The 19,864-nt window shown below is 45.1% G+C and overlaps 1 protein-coding gene across 1 annotated transcript in view; it reads right to left on the reverse strand.

The window, feature by feature from the left end:
- LOC109412133 (uncharacterized) overlaps positions 1-14,265 on the reverse strand; it is a 19,238-nt gene extending 4,973 nt beyond the window's left edge. Inside the window, exon 1 of the mRNA XM_029862215.1 lies at positions 13,849-14,265. Coding sequence (XP_029718075.1) covers positions 13,849-13,996 — 148 coding nt within the window. The 5' untranslated portion in view covers positions 13,997-14,265. The remainder of the gene's footprint in view (positions 1-13,848) is intronic.
- Positions 14,266-19,864: the final 5,599 nt, after the last annotated feature.

The raw sequence follows: 19,864 nt of genomic DNA on the forward strand, positions 1-19,864 counted from the left end.
CGAGAAGCACTGTCTTCCCTTTTCCTTGGAACCATCAGATCAATGCGCGACCTGATTTGCCTGCCAAACACCAGCATCGATGGGCTACGTCCCGTTGACGGATGTACTGTTCGTCTGTACGCCATTAGGATGTTCTGCAACTCAGCTTGAATTTCCGAGCGGGAGCAACGAAGAGCCTTGATCTTATCTTTGAAGGTTTGGACATATCTCTCGGCTTGTCCATTGGTAGATGGATGGTAGGGGGCGCCCATTTTGTGCACTATTCCATTCCGTTTAAGAAACGTTTGGAACTGTTCGGATGTAAACTGAGTTCCCCTATCCGTAACAAGGACCGATGGAATGCCAAATGTGGCAAAAAACTCTCGCATCTGTGTAATGGTAGTTCCTGTGGTTATATCGGGAAGGACCTTCACTTCCGGCCACTTGCTGAAAGCGTCCACGATGATCAGGAAATAGCAACCCATAAATGGTCCAGCAAAATCCGCGTGAATCCGCTGGAAAGGTCCTGAAGGCTTCTCCCAGCAGTGCACAGGAACCTTAGCGGGATCAGGCCTTATTCTTGCACAGTTTGGACAGTCACGGGCTAGATTAGTGATGTCACGATCGATTGTTTCCCACCAGCAATAAGACCTTGCAAGCGACTTCATGCGAGATACTCCAAAATGGCCGAAGTGTAGTTCCTCCAAAACGCGAGTTCGAAGTGATTCTGGAACATATACACGGATTCCCTTCATCAGGCAGCCACTTTGAAGAGTAAATTCCGTTTGGTCTATACCAAACCGGTCGCGTCCGTCTACGCATCTGCCCGTTTTCAACCCATGAATCATATTTGTTACGCTCCTGTTATTGTTGGTATGTTCCCTTAACTCTTCAATAGACACTGGTAAAGTTTCGATCTGCTCGAGTTCCAACACGTCAACTTCTTCCACACATTTCCTATTGTTGATATCCGGAACCGGTAGACGTGACATGCCATCCGCATTAGCATGTTGCTTAGAAGCACGATACCGAATTTCAAAATCGAATGACTCCAGGAAAACCGCGTAGTGTTGCATTCGCAAAGCCGATAGCGTAGGAAGACCCTTGTCTGGTGAGAAAATTTGAGTAACTGGCTTGTTATCTGTTACAAGCACGAATTTCCTCCCATACAAGTATTGATGAAACTTTTTTACACCATATACTATGGCGTACGCCTCCTTGTCCACCTGCGTATAGTTTTGCTGAGTGGAGTTCAAGGTTTGAGAAGCATACTGGATTGGATGTTCACTGCCATCTGGATAAATGTGGCTTAGGACAGCCCCAACACCGTAAGATGATGCATCAGTTGCCAGCACAAGAGGGAGCCTTGTGTCATAGTGCACAAGAACGCGATCCGATTGCATTTCCCTTTTAACCCACTCGAAAGCCTTTTCGCAGTCTTCGTCCCAAACGAAAGGTGTCTTATCCTTCAGTAGATTGTTGATTGGGTAAATTCGAGTACTCAAATTCGGTAAAAATCTGCCATAATAGTTGACGAGCCCAAGAAACGCTCGAACTTGTTCGCGGTTCTCCGGGTGTGGCATTTCTTGAATAGCTGCTACTTTCTGCTCCATTTTATGGATGCCCTCCCGATCTATCACGTACCCACAGTATTCAATGCTATCTGCAAAGAACTCGCATTTAGCAACATTGATTCGCATGTTGTGTTCTTGGAATCTTCGAAGAACCTCTTTTAGACGTTCTAAGTGCGTGGCATCATCAGGTCCGGTAACCTTGACATAGTCCAGGAATACTGAGATTCCAGGAATTCCATCAAGTATTTGAGATATTTCTCGTTGGAATACTGCGGGTCCGGACGCTACACCATACATTAGCCTGGTTGGTTGAAACAGACCAAGGTGTGTGCTTATGGTAAGCACTTCTTGATCTTCCTGTCGGACGCCCATTTGTAGATATGCCTGCGCTAAGTCCAGTTTCGAAAATTTCTCGCCTCCAGCCATATTGGAAAAAAGCTCGTCAATTGTCGAAAGAGGATGCTCGTCTACCAACAAACTTTTATTCACGGTCAACTTATAATCCCCACATAAACGTACCCTGTTTCCTGACTTCATAACGGGCACGACTGGTGTCGCCCAGTTGCTGTGGTTTACTTTCACCAGCACTCCAGAGTCAACCATTCTGTTGATTTCACACTCCACTGCATCACGAATAGCGAACGGTATCGAACGAGCCTTGAGGAAAACTGGAGTACAGCCCTGCTTGAGAGAAAGAGAAGCTTCCACCCCAGTAATTTTTCCGAGCGAATCATCGAAAACCGAAGAAAATTCATCAATCAGCCCCTTCAACACACTTGTCTTTGGAGAACGCAATTCAACCTTATCGACCGTAGTGTCATATTTACTCATAACCTCATTCCAATCCAACCGCAATGACCGCATCCATTCCCTGCCGAGCAGTGGATGGCGGCTCGTCTCTACCACGAACAGACGCAGATTATTGTTTTCTCCATGGTATGCAACATTAGCAGAAACTGTACCATAAACCTCGATTTTGCTACCGCAGTAACTTCGCAGTTCAATATTCGACTCGTGCAGAGGAAGATCTTTGAAGCACCTGACCTTATCACCAAGACTAATCAATGACACCGGTGAACCACTGTCTACTTCGAACTGAATCGGTACGTCATTCACACTCAAACCGAGAAATATCTTGGACAACGGGCTACCGTTCCCTTCAAGCTTACATACATCAATCGTACAGATTTCGTTAACTACCTCGTTGTCTGAATCCTCTGACGCTTCTTCTTCTTCGTGCTCAACCATATTTGCATTAAATTTAGAATGTTTGCTTGCAAGCGTGCTGCGTCTGATCATCGCAGTAGCAGATGTGAAGCTGATGCACACTCGCTTAAGATGACCTTTCTTTTTACAGTGACTGCATATAGTGTCATTATGTGCACAAACATTCGCTAAGTGTGCATCACTTCCACATCTGAAACAAGTCCTGTTAGTTGTGTTAGTTACCTGTACAGTAGAACCAGACGGAGCCGCAGCCTGAGCTGGGTGCCGTTTCGTCTTCCTTCCGTCCATCAGATTCACATCCTGCATCCTTCGGTTGATCACGTCGGCTCCTTCTCCCGAAGCCTCCATGGACAGCGCGATATCCTTGGCTTTGTCAAAAGTCAATGCCCGCTCTTCGATAAGCCTCGATCGTATTCGTTGATTCCGTAGTCCGAACACTAACTGGTTCCGCAAAGCCTTTTGTAGATACGTATCGAATTTGCAGTGTTTGGCCTCTCGTTGCAAAGCTGTTATGAACTCGGTTATCGTCTCTCCCTCTCGTTGATTCCGCGACCGGAACCTCCAGAGCTCCACCATTTCCAATGGCTCTGGGTCAAAGTAGCCGTCCAGCGCAGCCACAATTTCGTCGTACGATTTTGTTTCCGGCTCGATGGGAGACAGGTGATCACACAGCAGATTGTACGTCTCTGCCCCCATATAGTACAGTAGCATGTTCAGTTTACTCGCAGCAGGTACACCAAATATCAACATAGCACTCTCCAGACGTTTCACCCATCGAGACCACTTCGATTTATGTTTATCGTATGGTTCGAACGTGAACGTCGATGGCACAGCAGCAACAAATCCGGCGGCACTCCCCGCAGCAGCATCAGCATTCCCCGCGAACGACATGATTCGGTCTCGCAGCAGCAGCAAGCAGCACAAATGTCAACACACGCAAAGGCAATCGGTGTGACACGAACGGTACACTGATGGCAGTAGTACCCTCATTTTCTTCTCCTAACCTCCTTTCACCTTGTTCGTCCGGAACTGCGGCGGAATTCAGCACGGGATGTTCATCGTAGCGCTAGCGCTCCTCCTTTTCGTGGATTTTTTTCCGTCCAAGCGTCGCCAACTGTCGTAATTTCGGAGTGGTAAGAAGGCAGCGTGTTTACTCTTTGACCGACAGTAACAGAATGACGTTTTATTATTCGAATCAAAGTACATGTATGTTCATATAGGTATGTATTATAAATATCCAGATCATAGACCGGCGGCAACTACAACTGAATCACAACACCCAGATCATCCTCCGCCGTCTTTCACCTAAAGTTAATGAGTATGTGGGAAGTTATCAAGCCGGCTTCGTAGATGGCAGCTCGACAACAGACCAAATCTTCATCGCACCGCAAATCTTTGACAGTGTGCAGAACAAAGGTGTGTGGCGGCGAAGAATGAATCACCAGCTCGCTGTACTATACGACGGAAGGTGGCAACAGCTGGAAGGGTACGATGGCATGTTGTGCGTATGCCGGACAACAACCCTGTAAAGTTGGTGATCCCAAGAGATCCGGATGGCATAAGAAGACCTGAAGGGTAGCGTGCAAGGTGGGCGGACCAGGTACAGAGCGATCTGGCAATTGTGTGGGTCGCGGCCGAGGATGGAGCACTGCAGCCACGAACCGAGTGTTGTGGCGAAGAATTGTCGATTCAGGTTTATTATGATTGTAAGCAGGGATTGGCGGCATGCACCGTGCGGTGCGAAAAAAGCATGTGCTTCACACAATCTCAAGTGCTTGTCTCCCGTTTTGCCGAGAGACAAGAGACGTATGAGTGAGAGCTTTCGTAATTGTGCGAGAGACAATCGCAGCACTAGCTCTACGGCGCAGTGAGTAATGCTCGGTGCTTGGGACTGTGCTTGTCACCAAACAGAAAAAATCACTTAATAAATTAATTGAAGAGTTTGTGTTTTCGGCAAAGTTGTTAAGCTTGTCAAGGATTGACAAGTGATGGGTCGTTTGATTCGAAATTTGTCCAATCATGCGTAGTATCAAGCCAAGTGCAAAACACGGAGACAAGCACCGAGAGAGTGCATACGACAGAGCGTGAGAGACAGGAGAGCTCCAGCGCGCGGCAAAGTAAGCGAGCAACACACAATCGATTGCGCGTACTCGTGTCCTTCTAGTTTGTTGTGTTGTCTCGTAGCAGCGTGTGCGGCACGCAAAGAGTTTTGAGTCGCACCCTATCCCTGATTGTAAGTAATGTGATGCTATATAAAGGGTGTCCTCGATGAATTTGGTACACAGAAAATATTGTATAACTTTTGATTGCGTTTGCCAAAATAGCTATTTTTTACCATAAATAGTATATTATGTTAGCTAATACCATAAAATTTTCATTAAAATCGGTTGAGTATTGACGGAGATATCGTTGAAACAAGGGAATTGCCACTTGAGAATCTTGTGCAAACAAACATTTTGGAAAATATCACTTTTTTGCCGTTTCAACTCTGGCGCCAAAAATACTGAACCGATTCAATGAAAATTTTTATGTACGTAAAGTATTTATTCAAATTGATCATACCGTTAAAAAGTTATAGCCATATATGTCGCACTATGTCACAATAAGCAGATGTGGTTTTTGGTATAGTGAAATTCAAACTGCTCTTACTTTGAAAGTACTAAACAAAAATAGCTGAAATTTTCACTGTAAACAGTTTAATACAACAATTTTACACTGTCAAAGTTTTATAAAAATCGGGACAGTGTTACCAGTCAAAATAGTGCACACGGAACTAAAAATGGTCAAAAAGTACCTAAAATTTACCTTGAAGCGATTTGAGCTTTGGATATTTATTAGAAAAAGAACTGGACCGATTTCAATTAAATTTTTACCACTTAATGGATACTGTTAAGAATATCGAGTGAAATTTTCAAACGTTTTGATGAGGTAACAAAAAAGTTATTGCCTAAGCAATTTTTTGAGATGGGCGCCCAAATTTTCTAAAATCACATTTTATTATATCGACAATATTTGCGCCAATACTCAACCGATTTGATTGCAAATTTTATGGTATTAGCTACACATAATATACTATTCATGGTCAAAAAATGAGCTATTTTGGCGAACGCAATCAAAAGTTATACAATATTTTCTGTGTACCAATTTCATCGTGGACACCCTTTAAATGAAATGAATGAATGCATGTGTATTTGTGCGTTACAAAAAAATCACTCATGTCTCTCAGGAGTCAGTCAACCGATTTAGGCTCTTGCAGAACGCCATTCAATTTTATTTTTGTGGTGGGTTAGTGTGCTTCGCTTCCTGACAGTTGAACTAGATGTGTCATGAATCCTGTCCTTAGCCTACTTGATGACGCTCAACTACCACTTTTTTATTTTTATTTTTATTTATTTATTTTATTTATTTTTATTTTAAATGGTGTTTTGTTTCAAAGATTTGACTCGAGAAAAGGTCAACGGATCTACATATTTTGTTACATTCATGCAGGGCTCCGACGTAAAAAAAGAAAAGACACGGACACGTTCAAAGCTTCCAGTGAGCTAATCGCTCTTTGAAGGAAGCACGACACTAGACAACGGACTAGCAAGCAACGTCCAGTGGCACAGGCGAAAACTTTTCCTGACAACTGCGGCGAGAATCTAACCCACGCTCCTCAGCATGACGTGACTAAATGCTTGGTGACACTAGCCGTACGACCACGGAGCCACGAGCCACGAGCCACTTATTCATACGACAACGACGTATGCGTACAAAAAAAGTGAAAATCGATCGAGAGAACTTTTGCCGGGACAGTTAGTATGAAATAAAATGACCGAAGGTTATCCATGAGAGACTTTATTTTGTCGTGCCCTCACCGGCCAACCCGAGGTTGTCCGTGAGGGTCTTTATCTGCAGCTTCGAGTTTAGTTGGTAAATCTTGTCGCGGTAGGTGGTCTTGTATGGATGGCTTTCTGGCTTAGGTAGTGGAACTTGCAAGCCGATTCCAGGTGGATGTGGTGGTCAGAATTTCTTTCACATATTCTTGTTCGGGCATTTTCTCCAAGATCCCATCTTCGTCTGCCATGCTGAAAATATCTGGTTTCCGAGATATGACAGTTCAAAAATTAGTTGTCTAAAAAATATTGTTTCACGAGAACGGTTCTAGCTTCATATAATAGGTGCACATATAATAGGTTGACAAACAGTCAAAATTTGAGAATATTTGATGCACTCTATGAAAAGTTACAGCCAGAGTTGCGCAATATCAGTCTTGTCAGGTGACTACTGATATTGCACCATCGACACTATCACTCCAGGCCGCTCAATATCAAAACGACAATAACAGGTAACGACCTGATATTGACCCGTACTCTAGATCACAATCATTGCAACTGTTGTGATATTTTAGTGGTTTTCGCCTGTGGTACTTGTTCAGTTGACAGTTCTGATAATAATCTGATAAGCAAGGCTTACTCAGTTAGTTACAAAACTAAATAAATAAATAAATAAATAAATAAATAAATAAATAAATAAATAAATAAATAAATAAATAAATAAATAAATAAATAAATAAATAAATAAATAAATAAATAAATAAATAATTAACTTTTAGTTGACATAAAATGCATTTAGAGCTCCTTCTCAACGTTCACTGGAAAATTTATTCAGACACATTTCCAGAAATTAGTTCTTTTTTTTTAATGTGAGACCACCATAAAGTTCTTTATGCAATTCAGTATCATAATTTTTATTTTATACTACTCATTTCAGTATCATAAAAGCCTACTTTTCCGTACCAGGCAAGCCTCATTGGATAAATGTACGACTCGTGCTGAAAAAATCTACTTTTTGCAACTCGTTACATAAGTAACTATTCATTATTTCTTACACGTAATCCACCCTTCACTAATTTTCAATGAATTTTAACTCGAAATACCTTCTTGAATGTAATATATTATGATCATTCCAAAGGCTTTCTGTCGGCATAGAACACAAATCAGGCCTAATTCGTATTAAATTTTTAATACTTATCCGAAAGTTAAGTAAATTATTATTACCTAGCCGTCATATTTTGATCCGCTGCTTCGATATCGCTCTTCTCTGAGGAGATCTTATTGCAAGCTCCGGCCGGAATTCCAGCCGCCGCTTTGGAATGACAGTTCAAAAATTGGTTGTCTGGAAAATATGTTTTACGAGAACGGTTCTAACTTCCCGAAAGACTAACCAATCGAGCTCAAGTTTGTACCAATGATGTAAATATTATATATTGACAAACAGTCAATATTTGAGATTTTTTGATGCACTCTATGAAAAGTTACAGCATGTTGAATTTTTTAGTAAAAAAAAAAACCTTTCCCAAAACAATTGGTCACCCCCCGTATATAGGAGCATTTTGTTACTTTTCTGAACTCCATCGACAATTTGAATTGATCGCTAATCAGTATATTTGTTTCTTACTTTTTTGCCCTAGATTTCACTTTTTGTATTTTCAAGGTTTCTATGGTTTTATGACGATGTTTACAAATACCTTCAGTGGGGGTGTCATTGGGCCAAAATTGCATAGAATATCTCTTTGTAGGTCGTGACAACAATATTTTAGCTCTAAAACAATGTTGGACTCGGTATACACGTTCATTTTTAAATTATTTTGGGTTGTTTAAAGTATAAATCCTTCAACTTTAATTTTGATAATGATACAGCTTAATAGAAATTGACCAAATTTCATCCCTTCTAGAGGGTTACATTGGGCACACTAAAATTCGAACAAAACAGTTCAATGTGAGCAAACATCGCTTGCAAATCAAAACTGTTGAATAAATACATACATGCGCACACTTTAAAATAATGTCACAGACTAACAAACGTGAAAGTTTGACCGCATTCATTGTAAACGATCAATGATTCAATACATTACATTCGCTTTCCTCTGCATGTTACTCCAACTAACATTCCCAAAAGACATAAGTAATATTTCCTTATCATCTACCTAGGAACCGATATGCGTGCATTTTTAATTTTGCTTGAATTTGACATATATTTCCAAAACTACACCATATTATGCATAATACAATGTGAATACTCTCAGTTGTTTTAATTCACATTTGTAGGGTTCGCGTACTGCCTTGCTTTTGTATGGCCCAAAGTCACCCCAAAAATTAATTATCTGCACTACAGCTCAAATAAATAAGTTTTTCATGCAAAATAGCATACAAAACCAAGAAAACTCATATTGACACATTCTACCGTGACGTTGTAACGTCACGCTACTAATTCCCATTTTTAACATACTTTCCCAATGCCAACTAATTGTTTAAAAGATCATACATATTGAAAATTTTACAAGGAATCCGAATATGCAAAAATATTTGAGGTTTTACGGTTGAATTTACGAGTTATAGTGAAAAATCTGACAGAAAAGGCGTCAAAACTTTGTAACGTCACGGTAGAATGCGTCTATTACTTTTCAAAACAACTGCTCAATACACCTAGAAAACAGCAATTCATTACATGTTCGGTCTTCAGCTATTTTCTACTGGGCATTTTAAAAGAACCTTATTATACAGTACATCATTTTTTCTTAATGGAAAATCAACAAAATGCGACTTTTTCTACACCGGATGACCAATGCAAGTTATATTTAGCATATAATATCCACTTTTTGATTATCACTTAAATAAATGTTAGCATTTTGAGCGAAACATCTTTCTTGATTTTTGGCCCAAAGTTACCCCCAGGCCCAATGGCGGTATTAGAAGTCCATAATACAGGTCGGATTCGATAACCCGGAGTCAGGTTCTGATGCTTCATTCATTTCATTTATTTAGTATTACATCAAATTCAAGATAAAACTGAATCAACAATATTTCTCCATAATACACGGTTCGTGGCTGCCGCTCTCCATCCTCGGTCGCGCCCGATGCTCGCCAAGTCACGCTCCACCTGGTCCGCCCATCGTGCTCTCTGCGCTCCACGCCTTCTTGTGCCAACCGGATCAGTTGCAAACACCAGCTTTGCAGGGTTGTTGTCCGGTATTCTTGCAACATGCCCTGCCCACCGTATCCTTCCGGCTTTGGCCACCTTCTGGATGCTGGGTTCGCCGTAAAGTGCAGCGAGCTCGTGGTTCATCCTTCTCCGCCACACACCGTTCTCCTGCACACCGCCGAAGATCGTCCTTAGCACACGTCGCTCGAAAACTCCGAGTGCTTGTAGGTCCTCCTCGAGCATGGTCCATGTCTCGTGCCCGTAGAGGATCACCGGTCTTATTAGCGTTTTGTACATGGTGCATTTGGTGCGTGGGTGAATCTTTTTCGACCGCAGTTTCTTCTGGAGCCCGTAGTAGGCCCGACTTCCGCTGATGATGCGCCTCCGAATTTCACGGCTCACGTTGTTGTCAGCCGTCAGTAAGGATCCGAGATAGACGAATTCCTCCACCACCTCGAAAGTATCCCCGTCTATCGTAACATTACTACCCAGACGGATCCGGTCGTGTTCGGTTCCGCCTACCAGCATGTACTTTGTTTTTGAGGCATTCACCACCAGTCCGACCTTTGCTGCTTCGCGTTTCAGGCGGGTGTACAGCTCTGCCACCGTTCCAAATGTTCTAGCGATAATGTCCATGTCGTCCGCAAAGCACACAAATTGACCGGATTTTGTGAAAATCGTTCCCCGGCTATTGAGCCCGGCTCGTCGCATCACACCTTCCAGAGCGATGTTGAAGAGTAGACATGAGAGTCCGTCACCTTGTCGCAGTCCCCGACGAGATTCGAATGAACTGGATAGTTCACCCGAAACCCTTACGCAATTTTGCACACCGTCCATCGTTGCTTTAATCAGTCTGGTCAGCTTCCCAGGAAAGCCGTTTTCGTCCATGATTCTCCATAGCTCTGCGCGGTCGATACTGTCGTATGCCGCTTTGAAGTCGATGAACAGGTGATGCGTTGGGACCTGGTATTCACGGCATTTCTGGAGGATTTGCCGTACGGTAAAGATCTGGTCCGTTGTCGACCGGCCGTCGATGAAGCCAGCCTGATAACTTCCCACGAACTCATTCGTTTTAGGTGACAGACGACGGAAGATGATCTGGGATAGCACTTTGTAGGCAGCATTCAAAATAGTGATCGCCCTGAAGTTCTCACATTCCACATGGTCGCCTTTCTTGTGAATGGGGCAGATTACCCCTTCCTTCCACTCCTCCGGTAGCTGTTCGGTTTCCCAGATCCTGACTATCAGCCGATGCAGACAGGTGGCCAACTTTTCTGGGCCCATCTTGATGAGTTCAGCTGCGATACCATCCTTACCAGCTGCTTTGTTGGTTTTGAGCTGGTGAATGGCATCCTTAACTTCCCTCAGCGTGGGAGTTGGTTCATTTCCGTCATCCGCTGCACTGGCGTCGTCGTTTCTTCCGTTGCCGTGGGCTCCCGTGCCTACGTTCTCCACGCCGTTCAGGTGCTGATCGAAGTGCTGCTTCCACCTTTCGATCACCTCACGTCCGTCTGTCAAGAGGCCTCCGTCTTTATCCCTGCATATTCCGGCTCGCGGCACGAAGCCGTTGCGGGATGCGTTGAGCTTCTGATAGAACTTCCGTGTTTCTTGGGAACGGCACAGCAGTTCCATTTCTTCACACTCCGCTTCTTCCAGGCGGCGCTTTTTCTCCCGAAAGAGGCGGGTCTGCTGTTTCCGCTTCTGTTTGTAACGTTCCACGTTCTGTCGAGTCCCTTGCTGCAGCATTACCGCCCTCGCTGCGTTCTTCTCCTCCAAAACCGTTCTGCACTCTTCGTCGAACCATTCGTTCCGTCGATTCCGTTCCACGTACCCGATGGTGCTCTCTGCTGCATCGTTGATGGCTGCTTTCATTGTACTCCAGCAGTCCTCTAGAGGGGCCTCATCGAGCTCGCCCTCGTCTGGCAACGCGGCTTCGAGATACTGCGCGTATGCTGAGGCGACATCCGATTGCTTCAGTCGCTCTAGGTTGTACCGTGGCGGTCGCCGGTACCGTACATTGTTGATGACGGAGAGTTTTGGGCGCAGTTTGACCATCACCAGATAGTGGTCGGAGTCGATGTTGGCGCCACGATAGGTCCTGACGTCGATAATGTCGGAGAAGTGCCGTCCGTCAATCAGAACGTGGTCGATTTGAGATTCCGTCTGCTGTGGTGATCTCCAGGTGTAACGATAAGGGAGGCTGTGTTGGAAAAAGGTGCTACGTATGGCCATATTTTTGGAGGCGGCGAAATCAATGAGTCGTAGGCCGTTTTCGTTCGTCTGCTGGTGGGCGCTGAACTTACCAATCGTCGGTCTGAATTCCTCCTCCTGGCCTACCTGAGCGTTCAAATCTCCTATGATGATCTTGACGTCGTGGCTTGGGCAGCGGTCGTACTCGCGTTCGAGCTGCGCGTAAAATGCGTCCTTGTCATCATCAGTACTTCCGGAGTGTGGGCTGTGCACGTTTATTATGCTGAAGTTGAAGAATCGGCCTTTGATCCTCAACCTGCACATTCTTTCGTCGATCGGCCACCAACCGATCACGCGCCTCTGCATATCACCCATCACGATGAAAGCTGTTCCCAGCTCGCGTGTGTTGCCGCAGCTCTGGTAGATGGTATGGTTACCTCTAAACGTTCGCACCATGGATCCTGTCCAACACACCTCCTGCAGCGCTACGATGCCGAACCCGCGGTCCTTCAGTAGATCGGCGAGTATGCGGGTGCTCCCAATGAAGTTGAGAGATCGGCAGTTCCACGTACCGAGTTTCCAATCGCAAGTCCTTTTTGTTCGCTGGGGTCGTTGCCGTTGGTCTCGGTTCGTATTATTCTGTTGCTGATTTTCCGTTACAATGGTTTTTTACGGCTGGCTCGTAGGGCCTGACACCAACCCCCTACTTTCCGGAGGACCATAGTGCACAGTTGAGCTTAGAGTCCTTCCCTGGCACTCGGACGTAGATCAACCGCCCCTAACATGGGAATCAGACGCTGTTGTGAGCCGCTCCTCCTGGAGAACAGACGCTCAGGTTTACCGAAGCAAACCCCCCCTTCCCTGTCAGCCTACGACCAAAGTTCCCACCGGGGTTGGTTACCCGATCTTCCCTAAGGTTGCTCATAGTTTCCGGCCGGTACCGCGTGGAGGTAGGGATAGGAGTTGCTGGGCAGAGGCTAGTGGATCACAATGGGATCTGAATTGCGCAGCATACCCAGCCTTTACCGTGCCAGGTTCTGATGCTTCTCAAACATATATGTACATATCTGGGGAATGGAATGCTCTATAAGGCTGAAATTTTGATAGTTTGTCAAGCCAACTTTGATTAGAGATCAGTCAAAATTACAGCTTCTTACAGCATTCCGTTTGTGAGATATTATTTTGGGAAGCGCCAGAACCCGACTCCGGATAATCGAGTCCGACCTATACCACTTGTTTTATACAAAGCCAACACTTTATAGTAGTTAACCTTTCAGGATTGTGAGAACCTTAAACTGCACCGCTGTACATGACGAACGGAATTTTTTGGTAGTGTTGTGCTTCTAACAACGGCGCGCGTCTTGAAGGGGTAATTGACTTTTTCGTGATTTTGGCATGAATGTTTTATTCACTCAGTTATTAAGTTTGCAACGCAATCCTTGGTCCTTATTTTCATGTCTTGTCGCAAAATGTCATGTAAAACATAAAAATGCCATAACCACAGCTCATATTCACTTGGTGTGAAATCAATTCGATGCTGCAGATATATTGTGTTTGAGTTGAGATTCTACTTGATTTATTTAGAAGTTTTGACCCGTAGAACAAAAGGTCGTTTTTAAGGGGGTGTCTGGAATCGATTTACAATCGGTTCAGGATATATTTGTAATGACAATTTCTTTTATCTTCTTTGGATATACAATAAACGACTGTACATCGAGGCATTGCGTTTTTGACCCTTTAGGACCGGCGCGGGCGGGGTCATACATGACCCCGGTGATAAAACAGAGCATAACACGCGGGTTCGAGGCCAGCGATATTGCGGCAGCAGCGGCTAAGCAAACTGGCTCCAAAAGGTTAAACCGTGTACCATCTTTAACTCAATATTTCACTTAACACTCTTGTATCGGTCACTAACCATGTGCTTTATTCTGCTGGTTTATCTGGTGTGAGTTATGCAATGCTGCCAGATACGAATCCTTTCCGTTAGCTGCTTCTTCTCCGTTGGCATGGCACGCTACGGCAAGGATAACCGCCACCGTCAGAGCGCTTCTGATTTTCCCCATTTTCACCACTATGTTGTTCTTCTCTCACACGTGTTCTCACTGCCGTGCGCCGGCACAGACCAACTAAACCGAATCGAATTTTCGAATCGACCGAAACCCTAGGGCACATTCAAGCTACTGAACGATCATCAATCGCATGTTGCTAATTTGAAAGCTTCTCTCTCCCTTGTCAATCAGACAACAAATCAGTAAAACACCACAAAAATCACGCATTCCCGCGCGCCTCCATTCAAATTTTCGTCTGGTTTTGTGTGTGCGCTTCGAAGCACGGTGCGTGCTTGGCTTGCTTGTTGCCATCCCACCCTCACCATACCCGAAGCGCGCAGGGGAAGCACTGAAGAAAGAAGGAGGATTTGCAACCGGCGGGCGCGCGATGGAGCACACTGGTAGTTTACTAAGGAACATCGGCCATCAATATGCAATTACAGTGCGGGCCAGAAGACGCATGATACATGTTTATTGACTGGTCTACTGTCGACCTCTTTTTTCGTAATTCGAACCGGTTACTCGAGAGACCATCTTGTAAGTGTTGGTTATTTTGTGTCGTGAGTGTTACCGAGAATTTCGTGATTTGTGTTGCGTGAAATGTTAAAATGTTAAATGGCAGGTAAGTAATACTCGTAATTAGTGTAGGTTCCACCCAGCTAAAAGCTCCCGATAGGTTAGATAGGACACGATCAGGCTCCACCACCCCAAACCCATCATTACACTACATTCCGTAGTGCAAAAACCCACCACCAGAGGGACTGGTTACCATCTACTCAAGGCGGTCCACGACTCGGTATTCGTTTACTTGCCCAGCGTTCGTCGACCAAGACAGCAGAAAGCTAAATAGTGAAGCGAGAGAAAGATTTGAAAGTTTTGGAGAAGTTTGAAAAGTAGAAGAAGATAGAGAAGTGGACAGAGCGGAAGTGAAGTGGACTACAGGTTTTTGCTGTTGCTGGTTGTGCAAGAGTAAAGACAGTGACAAAACCAAAGGAGGATGGTGACTGTCGCTAGGCAAGAGTGAAACCGCAGACTCGTCGATGTCCATGTCGTTTTCCACGCTGTAAAATTCCAAATCCAGCGTGCGGCCGAGTTCGTTCCGAACTGCGTTACGTTGAGAGAGATTGAGTCCAAGGTCGTAGCAAATGTCGTGGTAATAGGCGTTGTGGTAATTTCATATTCCTTTCAATTCCGGGGTAATTGCAGGGGTCATTTTAAGGTAAAGAGGCCAGCCTCTTTCAAGCAGTTTATCAGCTGGTGTTCTTTCACTGCATCATTTTGGACAAAGCTGTCGATACTGCTAATCTCATGGGTCGTTCTTAAGTACTCCAGGGTGGGACAGTTCATGAGAAAGTGTTTGACAGTATTTTGTGTTCCGCATGTTTCGCACTGGTGGCGGAAACTGCTCCCTGTGCTACCCATGTCATGTGTGAAACGTGTATATCCCGTACGCAGTCGCGAGAGGACAACCTGTTTACGGCGAGAAGGTTGATCTTGCCAGGTGATCGTGGTGTTTTTGATGTTTCGGAGGAATAGTTCTCTGTTCCGGTACCATGCTCCAGACCAGACGGGTTCACAGTCGCTCCTTAATCCAAGGCTTAAACTTCATCAGGAGGAACCTTTCTTGTTAGTGCCGGGCTTTTGCGGCCGATGCCGGCGAGTGTGTCAGCTCGCTCGTTGCCGAGGATACCGCAATGACCGGGGACCCACATGGATATGGTTCTGGAAGATTCGTTCTCCAAGCCTTCTTGAATTTTCTGGTTGAGTGGATGCCGGTTGCTCGAATTTGTAATTGCAGACAAAACGCTATCGGAGTCGCTGACGACCAGCATCGGGTTATCGCAGGGTGTCGTGGTGGCTAGAAATATGGCCGTAGCTTCGGCTGAAAAAAAAAACGGAGCACTGGGTAGGGAGGCTGTAGTACATTTCTGTAGTTTGACTATGAATGCGGAGGCCGACTCTTTCCGCCAGCTTAGGGCCGTCGGTGTATCGAACCTCATGCGTGCTGACTTTTTGGATGTTGGTTGCAGTGGTAAGAGCAGAATTTGCATTCTCTTCGAGGAAACCAGTCTGCCCGTCTTCCTTTTTTTATTTCTAGTGCGGTTTTCGAGGGTAAGAGCGGCTTTGTACCGGAAAGGCAACGGATGCGGAGTCAGCAGGAGTGGAGGGTAACAGAATGGTATTGTTATAGATCGGCGCAAATATTTTCACGATGTCGTCCTGTCCAATGCTGGTAATCTTGATCCTGTAGAAGAGGTGGCTACAAATCACAGCATCGGCCACCCGGCGTCGTGTGGCGTGGTCACTGAGCGTCTGTTTGGAGGATATGCTGCGGATTAAGTTTAAACGGCTTGCACAGCTCTCCTTTATAGCGAGAAAGTTGTTACGGAAAGAGAGCGTTCGATCAAGCGTCACTCGAAGATTCTGTTTGTGAGGAAATTCTGAATAAAGCACAACATGTTACCTGATACTCCCCATTCCACTAATTGCTTGAGAATGCCAGGGGCCCATGCTCGGTTGTAGGCTTTTGCAAGGTCGAGGGACACGACTTCTACATATTCTTGAGCCTTCATTGCGTCGTCAACGATACTTCCGAGATTCGTTAGGTAAGTCCCGGCACCATATCCGGACCGAAATGCGTGTTAATGGAAGCCTAGTAGGCCGTTGGACTCGAGGTGCTCTATCAGCCGACGATTTGCCATCCGTTCTGATATTTTGCGTGCACAACTGGTGAGTGCTATCCGGAGCTCTTGGGTATGGGAATTACTTGGCTGTGCTTCCAGTCCTCGGGTAACGTGCCGGCAGTCCATTCTTGATTAACTAACTCAAGTAGTTTACTTTTTTCGCTGTTAGTGAGGGGCTTTAGCACCGGGTCTTCTAGTTTATCTGGTCCTGCTGCTTTGCCCTTGACTCTGTTCAGGGTGTAGTCAAGCTCCTTCATGGAGAAGGGTTGTCCTTTGTCGGGGGTTATGGGGAAATTGATTATTCTTGACTGTAGGTTAGGATGGCGCTTTGAAAAAGGCTGGCGGATTTTTATCGTTTGCAGATATCCAGGTACAGTGTATATTGCGAGAGTATCTGCAAACGTCTATGGGTCACGAGTGGTTACTCGGTCGATCTTGAGGAAAAAACCTTTCACACGGCGTTTGCCTTGTATGCTGTTGATTTTTCTCCACAGCTCGGAGGATGATTGATCCTTGCTGATGGTACCGAGGAAGTCGGTCTAGGCTTTCTCTTTAGCCTCCCTAATGATTTGCCGACATTCGATGGGTGGGTTGGTAGCGTTTCTTGGCCAATTAGAGATCGGAGTGTCCAACGGGCAAGTTCTTCTGGGACCTGTTAAAGGCACGTGAGCGGTTCTGCGAGTTTTTGTGGTCGTCTTTGTTTCGGGCGATCATCAGTAGAGCGCTCTTCTTCCTGGCGTTGGACTAGTCATCAGAATAGATTTATCTGCCGATCCGGTAATAATCGCAGTTAGGTCTGTGAATGAGACTGGGGATTTGGTTCAATGCCGAAATCAATGCCAGTTTGGAACGGGGCTCAGTCGGCTTGATCATAAAGCCAGCGGGGCCGACGATAGATTTCCGGGCTAACTGATTTCTCGAGTCTTAACATGATTGGAGGGTGATCGCTTCCTAGGGTGTCCGTTTCCTAGGAGCAGCGGAGGCGGCTAATGATGGAAGCGGAGGCTAAAGAGATGACGATGGTCGTTTCTGTCTGCCCACGGATGAATGTGGGGGTTCCGTGATTCAGGATCGCAAGGTTGTTGTTGCATACAATGTCCACGATAGGGTTCATTTCGTTCCTCATCAGAACCTCAGTTCGACCAATGCCCGTCAATATTGCAGTCGATACTGTAGTGAGTCACCCAGGCGGCCGCTGTACGTGTAGGCATAATGTATTCTCCAGTAAGAACTGCTTGTTTTGCCAGGACTACAAAAAGTAATATCTTACCTTGCTAGTTCTTGAAACGGTTTCCACATTCCACGGCTCAACCATTGAAGACACCCTCTATTACCACCGGCCTTCGCCCTGTCAACACGGCCATTCAATAATCCAGCATTAGCGTGAACTGCTCGATTGACCACCAAGTGGCGCATAGCAAGTGTCAAAATACTTTTAATTACCAAAACAAAACATCGTCTATAACATGGGCAATAAAAATTAAAAAAAAAAAACACTCAGGTATGAAATCAATTTATTTTGATATTTGATAAAAGCGTCATCTTTTCGCGCGTTTATCTTTACTGATACTTTCGATTCTCACTGTGGCCAACTGGAAAGGCTCCTCGGTGGACAAGAATCGAAATAGGGGGAGAAATTTTAAATTAAGCCATACTTCACCTGCTGCTACCGAATCGGCGGAAACAGCCGCCAGAGTGTGACAGCGTGCCGTGCGTGATTGAAATTAGAATTGATCAAAGTAGGCTTTCAATCCGTCGTCGCATTACATGTATATGCATGCATGCGGCGCGGCGTGCGTTGCGTTTATCCGCCACTCTCGTAAAGTCAGTCGGCAACTGCCAATAACAACGAAAAACGACGGTAAAAGAGCAGTCAATTGATGACGGATGGTATGACCGAACAATATGCTGATTCGGAGTTGAAGGATGTAAAGGAGAACCGTCTGTAATGAGATCTATGGTAGGAATATAAATTTATCGTTCGAGAAATAAAAATGCGTAGGATTTTAGATTTTTTGAGGGCTGTCATAAAACCAAGATAATTTAATGTTAGCGGTGTTGGTGGTGTACATAACCCACATTTTCATGGGAGTTTCAAAAGGATTTCGGATGGGCTACCGCGGGTTCAAGAGAGCTTCCAATGGGCGGTTTCAGGTACGCTTCAGAGGCATATCAAGACATCTCAAGAGGGGTCAAAAAAATTTCCGTTGGCTTGAGGGGACGTTCCTGGACCCCCTGAAACACTCCTTGAACTCTTTTAAACGCGATTGAAACTTTTTGGAACGTCTTGACCCTTCTGAAATTCCATGAGATCCCTTGGAACACTCCTTTGACGACCTTGAACTCCTAGAACACCCCTAGAACAGCACAAAAATCAACTAGAACCCTCTTGATACCCGTGAAAATCCCCCTGGAACGCCGCTGTAATGCCCCTGAAATGTTCTGCAGCACCCTAAAGCCACTTGAAAATCCATGAAATGCCCCAGACACTCCCGTGAACACCTCTGAAGCCCCAAGAATGCTACTGATATCCCAGTAGTCAGCAACGTCCCTGAAACTCCTTTAAAATTCCTGGAACGCGCTTGAAACCCACATGGAACGCTCTTGAAACTCCAAGAAAACTTTTTCTGAGCAACTACGTTATGTTTCAGATTTCTAGAACTTGATTATGAAACCTTAAATCGATTTGTGGGGAGCCCTCATGCGTAAGGGTGCCTGAGAAAATTATCGGCCTCATTGAAGCACAGTACGAGGCATCGTCGTGCAGAGTACTGCACAACGGTGTCTTCCGGTCCCATCGACCTCGTCTGGAGTGAGGCAAGTATGTACACTCTCGCCGCAACTATTCCACATCGTAAATGTAATCGACACCGCTAGAGAAGCAAATTATGCCTACTGTTGGCCACTATCCCCTATACATAGATGATTTCACTTGCATTCTGCTACGGCGCTTATTTGAGGACACAACTTAATACTAAACCTAGTTTTAATGGGTTTTACGGCTTTATTTGACAACCCGAGCGATTTTCCACACTCATCTGTTTCAAAATCTTATTCACGACATAATGGATTACGGTAACGAACAGAAACTTGCAGATCGAAACCGTTGACGGTCTAAGGGATCTGCACCTTGCAATCGCCATGCAGATTATTCGTTTGCACGGAAATGTGAGTGTGTGACAATAAATCCACCTGCAAG

The sequence above is a fragment of the Aedes albopictus genome, chromosome 1 (genome assembly GCF_035046485.1).
Source record: "Aedes albopictus strain Foshan chromosome 1, AalbF5, whole genome shotgun sequence".
NCBI classification, from domain to species: domain Eukaryota; kingdom Metazoa; phylum Arthropoda; class Insecta; order Diptera; family Culicidae; genus Aedes; species Aedes albopictus.